The sequence below is a fragment of the Notolabrus celidotus genome, chromosome 13, assembly GCF_009762535.1.
Source record: "Notolabrus celidotus isolate fNotCel1 chromosome 13, fNotCel1.pri, whole genome shotgun sequence".
Lineage (NCBI taxonomy): Eukaryota > Metazoa > Chordata > Actinopteri > Labriformes > Labridae > Notolabrus > Notolabrus celidotus.
Window position 1 is genome coordinate 33,271,546 of NC_048284.1, and position 13,913 is coordinate 33,285,458.

At 43.7% G+C, this 13,913-nt stretch overlaps 1 protein-coding gene across 1 annotated transcript; it reads left to right on the plus strand.

Moving 5' to 3' along the window:
• Nucleotides 1-722: 722 nt before the first annotated feature.
• On the plus strand, nucleotides 723-6,185 carry LOC117824130 (NLR family CARD domain-containing protein 3-like; the record flags this gene model as incomplete). The annotated part of the gene is made up of 6 exons (XM_034699524.1): nucleotides 723-924; nucleotides 1,179-2,982; nucleotides 3,066-3,239; nucleotides 3,332-3,505; nucleotides 5,366-5,412; nucleotides 5,537-6,185. Coding segments are annotated over 6 exons (2,937 nt in total), but the record flags the coding sequence as incomplete, so codon positions are not given.
• Nucleotides 6,186-13,913: the final 7,728 nt, after the last annotated feature.

Consider the following 13,913-nt stretch of genomic DNA (forward strand, 5'->3'; position numbering starts at 1 on the left):
GTTGACTCCAGGCCTGGCTCCACTCATCATGACTTTGGTTTGTTGTTGTAGTTAAGTGAAATACGATCTGGTGATAACACAGAGTGTTTTATTCTGAAAATTAACCGGATGTTTTCATTTTGTTTTGGTGAAACCTGACTTCCTGTCTCGCTCCATCTGCTCTGTTGAGATTGATGCGTCATGCTCCGGCATCCGGCAAAAATAGAAGTCTTGTGTATCTGATCCGTTGCGTTCTGGCATGCTGGATCAGAGATGCAGTCGACACGCAACGGAGAGGATCCAGTGGAAGTTAACACATAGACTAGAATAGAAACCTATCAGATCCGGTGCTGTGATGGATCAGAGACGGACCAGACACAGACCTGGTGGAATTTGGCTGTCAGACTTTGGCAGCAGAGTTCACAAAGTGAGTCCAGTTTGAGGTCTAAACAACAGAAACACTTTGCTTCATGTTAATGACAGCTGCTGCTTTCAGCTTCATTCTAATAAACACATCAGGTCTAAAGTCACTGCAGACTTTTTCTGGATGAAAGCACACCAGGAGATTTCTCCAACAGGAAGTTCATTTCATAGGAACTTGATTTGTAGAAGACAGGACCATCCATAGACTAAGTCCTGAAGCAGCATTATGATCCAGTCTCCAAGCTGGACTCTGCAGACTAGCAGGCTCTCTGTCTGTCACAGATGATCTGATGTTCTGTTTTGTTCTGCTCCAGCTGCTCCAGGAGAACATCATCAGTTTTGTAAAGACCGAGCTGAAGGAGATCCAGAGAGCTCTGAGTCCAGATTACCCAGAATGCTTAGAGAGTCAGAGGGATGATGAGGATGAAGAGCAGAGGAGGAGCAGAGAGGCCTTTCTGGAGATCACTCTGCACTTCCTGAGGAGAATGAAGCAGGAGGAGCTGGCTGACTGTCTGCAGAGCAGTAAGAGGATTTGAACACATTTAACATGATGGAGAGAGGAAATGGAGACAACATGGGAGAGGTTTACATTTCAAACTCTGCTGTTAATATGATGCACACATTTGTATCACATCTATGAGCTGTGAGAAAGTGTTCACAGCTGATGAAGAGATTTCAGAGAGAAGGAGAATTGATGTCTGATTTCTGAAAGTGTAAATTCATCAGACTGATTGTAGCTTCAGATCATTCATCACATTTCTCTTTTGTTCTTTCAGGAACTGTTGCTGCAGAGTGCAGACGTAAACTGAAGTCTCACCTGAAGAAGAAGTTCCAGTGTGTGTTTGAGGGGATCGCTAAAGCAGGAAACCCAACCCTTCTGAACCAGATCTACACAGAGCTCTTCATCACAGAGGGAGGGACTGGAGAGGTCAATGATGAACATGAGGTCAGACAGATTGAAGCAGCATCCAGGACACCACACAGACCAGAGACCACCATCAGACAAGAAGACATCTTTAAAGGCTCAACTGGAAGAGATCAACCAATCAGAGCAGTGCTGACAAAGGGAGTGGCTGGCATTGGGAAAACAGTCTTAACACAGAAGTTCACTCTGGACTGGGCTGAAGACAAAGACCACCAGGACATCCAGTTCACATTTCCCTTCACTTTCAGAGAGCTGAATGTGCTGAGAGAGAGAAAGTTCAGCTTGGTGGAACTTGTTCATCACTTCTTTACTCAGACCAGAGAAGCAGGACTCTGCAGGTTTGAAGAGTTCCAGGTTGTGTTCATCTTTGACGGTTTGGATGAGTGTCGACTTCCTCTTGACTTCGTCAAAAATCAGGTCCTGACCGATGTTACAAAGTCCACCTCAGTGGATGTGCTGCTGACAAACCTCATCAATGGGAACCTGCTCCCCTCTGCTCGTCTCTGGATCACCACAAGACCTGCAGCAGCCAATCAGATCCCACCTGAGTGTGTTGACATGGTGACAGAGGTCAGAGGGTTCACTGACCCTCAGAAGGTGGAGTACTTCAGGAAGAGATTCAGAGACCAGGAGCAGGCCAGCAGAATCATCTCCCACATCAAGACATCCCGAAGCCTCCACATCATGTGCCACATCCCGGTCTTCTGCTGGATCACTGCTACAGTTCTGGAGGATGTGCTGAAGACCAGAGAGGGAGGTGAGCTGCCCAGGACCCTGACTGAGATGTACATCCACTTCCTGGTGGTCCAGTCCAAACTGAAGAGCATCAAGTACGATGGAGGAGCTGAGACTGATACACTCTGGAATAAAAAGAGCAGGAAGATGATCGAGTCTCTTGGAAAACTGGCTTTTAATCAGCTGCAGAAAGGAAACCTGATCTTCTATGAGTCCGACCTGACAGAGTGTGGCATCAAGATCCAGGAAGCCGCAGTGTACTCAGGAGTGTTCACACAGATCTTCAGAGAGGAGAGAGGACTGTACCAGGACAAGGTGTTCTGCTTCATCCACCTGAGCATTCAGGAGTTTCTGGCTGCTCTTCATGTCCATCTGACCTTCACCAACTCTGGACTCAACCTGATGGAAGAAGAACAACCAACGTCCCAGATGTCTAAAATCTTTAGAGACAAACCTAAACTGAGACGTCTCCATCAGAGTGCAGTGTACCAGGCCTTTCAGAGTCCAAACGGACACCTGGACTTGTTCCTGCGCTTCCTCCTGGGTCTTTCACTGCAGACCAATCAGACTCTCCTGAGAGGTCTGCTGACACAGACCGGAAGTAGCTCACAGACCAATCAGGAAACAGTCCAGTACATCAAGAAGAGGATCAGTGAGGATCTGTCTGCAGAGAGAAGCATCAACCTGTTCCACTGTCTGAATGAACTGAATGATCGTTTTCTAGTGGAGGAGATCCAACAGTCCCTGAGATCAGGACGTCTCTCCACAGAGAAACTGTCTCCTGCTCAGTGGTCAGCTCTGGTCTTCATCTTACTGTCATCAGAGAAAGATCTGGACGTGTTTGACCTGAAGAAATACTCTGCTTCAGAGGAGGCTCTTCTGAGGCTGCTGCCAGTGGTCAAAGCCTCCAATAAAGCTGTGTGAGTTCATGAGTGAGACATTTAAAATAGAATTCATTCTGTTCATGACAACTGAAACCTTTGTTTGTTCTCATCATCTTCAGGCTGAGTGGATGTAACCTGTCAGAGAGAAGCTGTGAAGCTCTGTCCTCAGTTCTCAGCTCCCAGTCCTCCAGTCTGAGAGAGCTGGACCTGTGTAACAACCACCTGCAGGACTCAGGAGTGAAGACGCTGTCTGCTGGACTCAAGAGTCCTCAGTGTAAACTGGAAACTCTCAGGTCAGGTTTCCTGCTCATCATGCTTCAGGTTTTTAAAAATAGTAATAATCGAAAGACTTTTAATTACTGCATTCTTTATTTTCTAACTCCAGGCTGTCAGGATGTCTGATCACAGAGGAAGGCTGTGCTTCTCTGGCCTCAGCTCTAAAGTCCAACCCCTCCCACCTGAGAGAGCTGGACCTGAGTTACAATCATCCAGGAGACTCAGGAGTGGATCTTTTGTCTTCTGGACTGGAGGACCCACTCTGCAGCCTGAAAACACTGAGGTATAACAGACAACAAGAACTTAAACACTGAATGTGCAGAAGAAAACATCTCATTCACTAAAAAATATCTTGTTCTGTTTAATTCTTTGAGAGCAGTGATTGGGCCTGACTCAGACTCTCACTAAATGTCAACAAACTGATAATCTCTGATGATCAGCTGTAATGTCCTCATAATGGTATACTCTAACCAAAATTAGACAGCCAGCCAAACTCCCTGAGTAGACAACATGAGAGTCTGAGTGCTACTATCTTGTTCCAGTTTAAATGCAGACTGTTGATGAGCATGTTTGTAAACTATAAGAAGTATACAGGGTTCCCACGCATCCTGGAAAACCTGGAAAACAGTTGACCAGTTTTCCAGTACTGGAAAACACCTGGAAAATGGGAGAAAAAGTAAAATGTCCTGGAAAATTATTCCAACATGACTGTGTGTGACCTGACAAGGTTAAAAAAACACAAATCCCCATTCAACATTTGTGGCCATTTTTGTCATTCAGTTCTATTTCAGTCAATTAATGCACTGATCCTCTGATTGTTATTATTATTTATTTATTTCACTAAGGCAGCTTCCAGATTCCTTTGTTGGCTCTTTTGTTTTTTTCTTAGCTCATTTTATATTTTTTGAGAAAAGAGAAAGCTGAGATGAGAGATGCCCATCATTGTACAGGTGTAACACAAAAATCTCTCAATAGATTACAACTGGTACAAAATTCAGCAGCAAGACTTTTAACTAGAACCAACAAGAGAGAGCACATTACTCCTGTTTTAATGACCCTACACTGGCTGCCCATTGCTTTTAGAATAGATTTTAAGGTTTTACTTATCACTTTTAAAGCACTTCACGGCCTGGCCCCCGAATATATATGTGATCTGCTGTCACCCTACCAGCCCGGGCGCAGCCTCAGATCCTCAGGCAGGAACCTCCTTGAAGTTCCCACTACAAAGCTGAAGTATAAGGGTGAGCGAGCGTTTACTGTGCAGGCTCCTCGACTGTGGAACGACCTGCCTGAGGATCTCAGGCAAGCTGCATCAGTATCTTCTTTTAAATCATAGCTGAAAACACATTTTTATCGAAAGGCCTTCCTTTAATATTGTTTTATCCAAGATGCTACATTTATTTTTTTCTATTTTTTATTCACTCATCGTTTTATTGTTTTACTGATTTTAATTGTTTTATTGTTTTAACTGCTTTTAGTAGTTTCTCTTTTGGTTTCTCTGCTTAAATTGTCTTGCTAGCCCATATACCCCCCCCCCCCCCTTGCTTTGTTCTCTTTATTGTGGGTTTTTATGATGTTAAGCACTTTGTAACGTCTGTTTTGATAAGTGCTTTATAAATAAACTTTATTATTATTATTGTTACTTGGTTGCACTAATAACATGCTGTACATCTGTGGCAGCATTGTTCTATTAATTTGCCATCATTTTTAAGCATGTAGGAGATGATTTCATGGATAGCCATAGAATGCATGACTTCAATGTAGACTTCCACTGAGAGGAACATATTAGGCTATTTAGGAACTAAATTAGGAACTCAATTTAGACCAGCTTGATCATCACTGAAAATGTCCTGAAAAATGATCTCTGGAAAAGAGTGGGAACCCTGAGTAAAACTGAAAACAATACAAAAGGACACTGGGCTACAATTTACGAAAAGTAAAATACACAAATGTTTTCTTAGACTATACATTCATCTAAATTCACTGATGCATTTAACATTTCAATATAAAAGAAAGACCTCTGACACAGGTCTCAGGTATGTTTTTGGAGTTCCATGGGCTGTGGTCTTGACTTTGGTTTTGCACACCTTAGGTAGGACTCATGTTGGACTGAACATCACTCTGACTGTGTTTCTTCCTCCAGGGTGGACCATGGTGGAGAGCAGTGGTTAAAACCTGGACTGAAGAAGTGTAAGTGTGGAATCAGTTTGACTCATGAGGACCAAACAGCAGACTGTCAGCTAACAAAGAATAAAGCCTTCAGGTGTGTCTGATGATAAACTGCTGCTGTGTTGTGTCTTTGTCTCTCCATCAGATGTCTGTGAACTCACTCTGGACTCAAACACAGCATACAGAGAGCTCAGACTGTCTGAAGACAACAGGGAGGTGACATGCGAGGAAGAGGATCAGTCATATCCTGACCATCCAGACAGATTTGACTCCTGGCCTCAGCTGCTGTGTGGAGATGGTCTGACTGGTCTCTGTTACTGGGAGGTCGAGTGGAAAGGATGGGTTCATATATCAGTGAGTTACAGAGGAATCAACAGGAAAGGAGACAGTCCTGACTGTGTGTTTGGATATAATGATCAGTCCTGGAGTCTGCTCTGCTCCGATAAAGGTTACTCTGTCCGTCACAATAAGATAAGAACAGTCCTCCCTCTCTCCTGGTCCTCTGTCTCTGACAGAGTAGCAGTGTATGTGGACTGTCCTGGTGGAACTCTGTCCTTCTACAGAGTCTCCTCTGACTCTCTGATCCACCTCCACACCTTCAGCACCTCCTTCACTGAACCTCTGTATCCTGGGTTTGGGTTGTTGTGGTCTGGTTCCTCAGTGCGTGTGTGTTCTGTGTAGCAAGGAGAGTCTCCTCCTTTCTACACAAACACTACACACCCTTCATCTGATCATGTAACTGTCTGTCTCAGCAGTATGAGTGTCTGTTAATAAAGAGCAGGACTCAATGGAAACCTGGCTCACTGAACTTCTTGACCTCTCTCTGGTGAAAACATCAGGCCTCACTCAGACTTGTTTAATGTATCATTAAATAGAAGAGTGGAGAAATGAATGTATTGATCCCTGATGATCACATGTATCAACATCTTGTGTATTTAGCAGCTGTTTATGCTAAGGTAGTCTGATGAACAGCTGCTCTCTGCAGAAAGAGAAGTCCTCTGTTGGTAGTTGACTCTGAATGATAAGAAAACACAAGAAATGATTTCTCATGTTTGATCTTTAATGCTGTCAAACACTTTGGGTTCTGTAGCTCTCCACTCTTCCTCCAGACTCTGGGTCCTTGATTCACAAATGAAATGCTACCTTTCATCTTAAAGTGGACTTTAGACCTCTGAGCAGCAGTCCAGCTCTTATTAGCCCAGGTCAGACTCTTCTGACGTTGTCTCTGCTTCAGGAGTGTCTTGATGTGAAGAATGTGATAGGTGTAGTCTCTTTCCTCGTCTGTGTGTGGTGGCTCTTGATGCTCTGACTCCAGCCTCAGTCTACTCTGCTTGAACTTCCCTCAGATTCTTGAATGGGTTTTGTTTGACCGTCCTCTGAAGGCTGCAGTTATCCCTGTTGCTTGTGTATCTTTTCCTGCCACACTTCCTCTCAACTTTCTGGTACTATGCTTGGATACAGCTCTCTGTGAACAGCCATCTTCTTTAGCAGTAACCTTCTGTGGCTTCCTGTGCAGGGTGTCCATGACTGTCTTCTGGACGAGTCAGCAGTCTTCCCCATGATAGTGTTCCTACTGACCCGGACTAAGAGACCATTTAAAGGCTCAGGAAACCTTTGCAGGTGTTTCCAGTTCCTCAGCTGATTACAGTGTGTCATTAGTTTATAATATTTCACTTTGTCACAGTAATTTTATGAGATACTGAACTTGGGGTTTTCATTAACTGTATAATCATCACAGTTAAAATAAATAACTCCTTAAAACATTTCACTCTATCTACCTTTTTAAAATCTTGATTCTTGCCTGCAAAAAAGGCCGTTTCAAGGAACTGGTTAAAAAGTGATCCTCCAAGTCCAGCACAGTGGTTGGCCTTAGTGGAAGAAATATATTCCATGGAAAAACTGACACATTATCTGCGGACTAAGGCACAGACTCATGATCAACGCTGGAATAAATGGACTGATTACCAGAATAAAAAGACATGTGGTGATACCTGCTGTGCAGAAAAGACTTCATAAAACAACAATGTAGATATTGAGAAGGTGCCCCTTACTATATTCATGTTTGTTTGTGTTTGTTTTGTGTATTCGTTCCAATATTGGAAAAAAGCAAATAAAAAGTAAAAAAAAACAAAAAACATTTCACTCTGTGTGTACTGAATCTGTGTAATACATGAGTTTCACTTTTTGAATTGAACTACTGTAATAAACAAACTTTTCACCATATTCTAATTTATTCAGATTCAGACAACTTAAAGCTGGGGTTGGTAGTCTTGGAAAACTAGCATGAATTTGAATGTAGCATTTCCTCAGGACTCCATCTAACCCAGGGGTGTCAAACTCATTTCAGTTCAGGGGCCACATACAGCCCAATTTGATCTGAAGTGGGCCGGACCAGTAAAATCATAGCATCATAATAACCCTATAAATAACAAAAACTCAAAATGTTTCCCTTTGTTTTAGTGCAAAAAAGTACATTCTGAAAATGTACACATTTAACGATCTATCTTTTTACATAAAAAGCTGTTGTATGTTGACTATTATGCCCCCCCCCCCAGCTCCAGCATGAACAGTGTGCTTGCTGGACAGTGTTGTATGCAGGGGTGTAGTGCTAGTGCTATTAGTGACGGAGCACACCTATGACGTACACACATGTATGGTAAGCATGCACACGATATGTGGCTCCTTTTTTCGAAAATAGTGGATCCACTGCTCCTGCTTTTTCAAGTTTACATATAAGATAACTTTAGTGTTGATTGGATCTTGAAGTGCTCTAAGAAGTCTACGAATTTCCACCGGATTATACAAACTGCAAATATTCTTCTAGGGGAAAAAAAGTCCCGGAGCGGCATTCAGGTGCGCTCCGTCAGCACTGTGAATGTATGCGACCCCTAGAGGACAAATCTGTAATAGCAGTTAATTTTCTTGAAAAATTGCAGTTAAGGTCTTCTCTGTAATTTTTCACTTTTGGAAGTCATCTGCGGGCCGGATTGGAATCCCTGGCGGGCCGGTTTTGGCCCGCGGGCCGTGTGATTGACACCCCTGATCTAACCCCTCCCCCCTTCCCCTCTGAGCTCCTCCAAAACGACGCCCCCGCTCACATGCAGGAGCGCCGCTGATTCATGACCATATGATGGTGACTGATTCAAAACTGGTCCTCACCAAAACATTATCATAGTGAAAGTTAAAAACACAAACAAACATGGCTGCTGTTAGCACTCACAACTGTCATGCTAGCATTATCCAGTTGTCCTGGTGACACGATATCAGGAGAAAAGTTATAACACATATATAATACTGTAACAGCTCTACTGTTTGTTAAACGTGTCCAGTGTAGATGTTCTTAATTCCTACAGTGTTGACAGTCAGTGAAGGCATCAGGAGAGGTGTAGAGTGTGTGAGCAGGAGAGAGGAGAGACAAGAGGAGAAGTTCTTCATTCATTCAAACATTGATTGTTGTTTTGTTGGTTGGCGTGATCACGGCCGACAGTGACCGGTTATTAAAGATCAACGTGTTCACCAATCGGCTCGTCATCACTACAGCGTCCGGTCCGGACGGACGCTACGATACAGATACATTTTCTGTAGGACTTACTAAATGTCATTCATTCTTTTGCTTGTCAGAGCCCCCGTGGTGAGAGCTTTTTAGACTCTGATCCGGACTACAGTCCTGAGCAAAGCACCTCATCGGGTCAGAGGGGACAGGCCGAGGTCGAGCGAGAGGGGCAGTAAATAGAGTCAGGGGAAGCAGAGGCAGGAGACGGGGACGAGAAGTACAGGCGGGGGAAATGTACGCGCAGGAGGCGGGCAGAACGGCAGGACAGGATTTGATTGGTTTAAAATTTTGGGACCCAAAAACAGTGATTGGTTGGTGTTTACCCAGGTTCACTCCGGCTGTAGATAGCAGTTTTTCTTCGCTCTGTTTTAAGAACACATTATGTATTGATTGCCATCAGGACATAAAGATCATTTTAACCAGTATAACAAAAAGTGGATCTAAATCTGAACACCAACCCCAGCTTTAAGTGATCCCAAGAAGGGCAATTCATTTATAGCTTACCATACAACATTTAACATTACAACACATCCATTATATGTATATGCTACAAGTCAAGCACCGGATCTGTTCATGAGACGAGAGGGTCTGCAAAGGACAGCAATAAGTAAATTTAGTTTACATGAAGTGTAAATAAATAACAGTAAAATAAAACAAGGATTAAAAGAAAATATAATCTACTTTGTCATACCAATGTTACTAAAATGACTAAAATGACTACTGTCTGAGTTTAAAAGCCTGATGGCAGAAGGGATACATGATTTGGAGTAACGATTAGTTCTCCTCAACAGTGCATAAAAACGGCGAGCTGAAGGCAAAGAACGTGATGACTAGCCAATAATGGTTTTAGCTTTCTTCACCACCTGATTCTCCCAGAGGGAACACAAGTCTCTTAGTTTGATTCTTGTGATCCTGGAACAAACCTTTACAATGCTCTGCAGGCTGTTCTTCTCCTTCATGGGTAAGCCAATGAACCAGCAGATAAAAGCAAAGGCTAAAAGACTTTCAATAAAAGAACAATAAAAGTTACTTAAAATCCTCTTACTGACATTAAAAGAGTCCAGCTTTCTCAACAGGTAAATCCTCTGCTAAACTCCATGATGACATCAAACTTCAATTTAGAATCAAACTTAGTCCAAAGATATTTGTATGACTCGTCAGTCTGTACATGTTCCCCGTGAATGACACTAACTTTGTGCTCAGTAATGTGTCTGAAATCAATAATCATATCCTTAGTTTTGGAGACATTAATGTCGAGGTAGCTGTCATCGCACCATGTAACAAAGTCAAGTAAAGCAGGACCATGGTCAGACTCTGAACCATGGAGCAGTGACAAGTGCACAGTGTCATCAGAAAACTTAACAAGGAACGTGTTCTCAGGCAATGAATTGCAGCTGTTTTTGTACATGATGAACAGCAATGGTGACAGCACAACAACCTTGAAGTGAACCTGTGTTAGATATACATGTTTTGGACATTTGTCCATTCACAAAGACCTGCTGGACTTGTCCAGTAAGAAAATGTAAAATCAGCATAAGCAGCTGGTCCAGGAGATTAAAATGGGACGCCAGACGCTCCATTAAGATGTGAGGCTGCATCTTATTAAAAGCAGAAGAGAAGTCTGGGAATCAAGGTCTGGCATGAGCTCCAGGTTTTTCAAGATGCTTAAGTACAGTATTTAAGATAAAAAACTTTGGCATCGTGTCACGGCAACACAACCCCAGGGATTCACATCATGTCCAGGGCTTCCGAGGCTTGGATGCCCGTGCATACATTTGGCTGCCAGCTAGAGGAAAATGGTAAAGGTGGGCTTACCCTCCCGGCGGCTCTCCTCCGGCTTGACCCGTTCGGCTTCGGCCAACCCTGACTGGGGTCCATCGGCGTCACTCCATGATTCTGACACCAGTTCATTTATAAATAGACGCGGACAAAAACTCAAACAAAAACGGATAAGGGGGTCTTCGGCTACAATCTTCTCTTCTCACGCAACTCTCAAATTGGCTGCTGCTATCTTGGAGTCTCTCAGCAGGAAGGAAGGCATCCATGGCTCCAAATCCATGTGCTACACCCTTGAACTCCTGGTTCAGTGCAGTGCAGTACCATTCAGAGCACTTTGGGCCACAAGGAGAGATGGAGATAAATGTAAGGCCAGTTTCCACCTATCATAACAAAATGTCTGACACAAATAATGCTTACATTATTCTTCACCCTCCCTCACTCTATCTTGTGAACTTACAAATATTTAACAAGTCATTTTTAAAAGAGACAGTTTACATCAGTGCTTTTGTGGTTTGTTTTGGTGAGCTGTAAAGAAACGTTTGACTAATTTTGTTGTTCTATTTACAGACGTGTGGCAAAAGCGCTCCACAATCTGTGGAGAGACTCTACGAAATGCTGCAAATGGTGACATGGCTCAAAGTCTGCAGGTCCAGATCAGACTCATGGCAGACAAGTGTAAAGTTATTCTTCAGCTTCTAGAGATCTTTCAGAGCAGACGCCCGATGACCACCAGTATATTTGATTACCTCCAGGATCTGCAGATTAACTTTGCAGCGAACAAAAATCTACAGTATGAAGCCTGTGCTCAGTACTTTGAGGGGCTAGACCTCTCTTTTGCCATCAAGACACACATCCTCAATACAGTGGAGCAGCCATACAACAATGCAGAGGAGAAGCTCAGCAAGTACATGTCGGATGGACAACCAGCCATCAACTTCCACTAAGAAGTCAGGGTGTTTGACCCACGTCACACTGCTATGACAGTGTTTCTAGCTACAAACACATTCCAGGCTTCAGCGCTGTCCCTCAAGATGAGTTGGAGGCCTACTTCATCCACCTGGGTCCAGCAGCACTCAGTGAGCACCAGATACTTTCTCGTGCGCACCAGATACTTTCACGTGCGCACGAGAAAGTTTCACGTGCTCACGAGATACCAAGTTAGCACTGGAGATCAACCAGTTTGGATCTAAAAATGACAGTACAGCAGTTAGTTGAGCTTTATTTCAACCTTGGGCTGCCTTGTATCTTGTTACATTTATATACGGACTGTTCAGTCTGCATTTACGAACTGTTTGTAATTTGTGAACCTCACTGCATTTGTGAATAGAATTTTTGAGACTGCAGGGCAATGTCTGTAACCAATCAGATGTCTCACTCCTATGCAGCCAATCATAGTGTAGATTCCAGGGTATGTGGTTGTGAAGGGATCCCTTCAGCCATGCCCGAGACCAGAGCGATTCCTTGTTGTTAGTTTGTTCTTTAAATGTCACTGGGACTTGATATCATTGTAAATGAGGGTTGCCCCTCAATGATCTCTCAAGTATAAATAAAGGTTGTTATATTATGTTATAAATGCAGCGCACTTGATTTGTTCTTTATCTGTATTTACAGTGAGACCGCAGATGAGTGGTATTAGCCCACGTATTTATCCCACAATGCATCATGTTGGGGAAGATTGTCCCAAATAACACCAGCACAATCAGCTGCATTTTTTGTCTTATCCAATGTTATCTTCTCAAACTATAGCATGATGAAAAGAGGGTCGGTAAGTGTGTTCCAATTGCTTTTAAAAATCCCTGAGCACTTAACCACTTGATACATGCTTCAACACTACGCAGATTGGTGTCCAAACTGGCAGAGCTGGGACTGTCACCTTCCATCTGCTGCTGGATCCTGGACTTCTTAACACATCGCTCCCAGAGGGTGAGAGTAGGCCCCCACACCTCCTCAACCATCAGCCTCAGCACAGGGCTGTGTGCTGAGCCCCCCTCACGATTGCACCCCCACCCACTCCAGGGACACCATCATTAAGTGGGTAGTGTGAGGACCTGGTCCATAACATCTTCAAGACAAAGGAGCTGATCATTGACTTCAGGAGGGAAAAAACAGACATTCAGCCTCTACCTGAGGCCTGACCTGGAGCGCTAACGCCACAGCAACAGTGAAGAAGGCGCAGCAGAGGCTTTACTTCCTGAGACTCCTCAAGAAGAACCACCTTTCACAAAAACCTCTTGTGTCTTTCCATCACTGTTCTATAGAGAGTGTGCTGACATACTGTGTGTGTGGTATGCATCCAGAGGGTCATCACCTCCACCCAGGAAATCATGGGCTGCCCTCTCCCCTCCCTGGAGGAACTTTACAGCTCAAACTACCTAAAGAGACAAACAGATCCTCAGGGACAAAACACACCCGGGACACCGCCTGTTTGAACTGCTGCCCTCGGGGAGAAGATACAGGACTATGTAAACCAGGACAAACAGGCTGAAAACTGTTTTGACCCTAAAGCAATAAGAGCACTAAATGCTACATAATGTAAATTTAAATTGGGGACTGTGCAAACATTTGAATGTCTGAATGTTGAACACTCTGTGTGTCTCTGTGTTTTTATTTATTATGTTTGTCTACTGTTCTTATGATTTTTATTCGTTAACTATTTTTCTTTTAATGCATTTTTTGCTGTGAAATGGGTTGCACTTCAGTTTCATTGTACAATTACAATAAAGATATATTCTATTCTATTCAAATGTCCCTTTAACATGCCAAAATGTCAACAAGTTTGTGCATGACAAAACGCACTCAGCTAAAGGCTGATTTATACTTCTGCGTCTCCCCTACGCAGCAGGGGCTGACGTGGACATGAGCCCCACATACTTGTGCGTCGGTGAGTCTGTGTCGCGCAGCAATTCTCCACCGAAACGCCTGAGGGCAGTGTGGTCTCTCTGATAGCCAGCCGCCTGCTTCGGGTCCCACTACGATCTCTGTTTACTTTTCCACAGAGATTCAGAGCGTGTTCTGTTAATCTACAGCTGATACATGTTGCTGTTTATCATACAGACATGATTACATGAAGAATAGAGAGGAGGAGATGAAATACACGGCCGATGTGCGGCCGATGTCTGGGATCCCGGAAGTGTTGTAAATGCGGGAAAGACAAAGCCGCCGAGCGGACCAATCACAGAGCTTGCGGTCC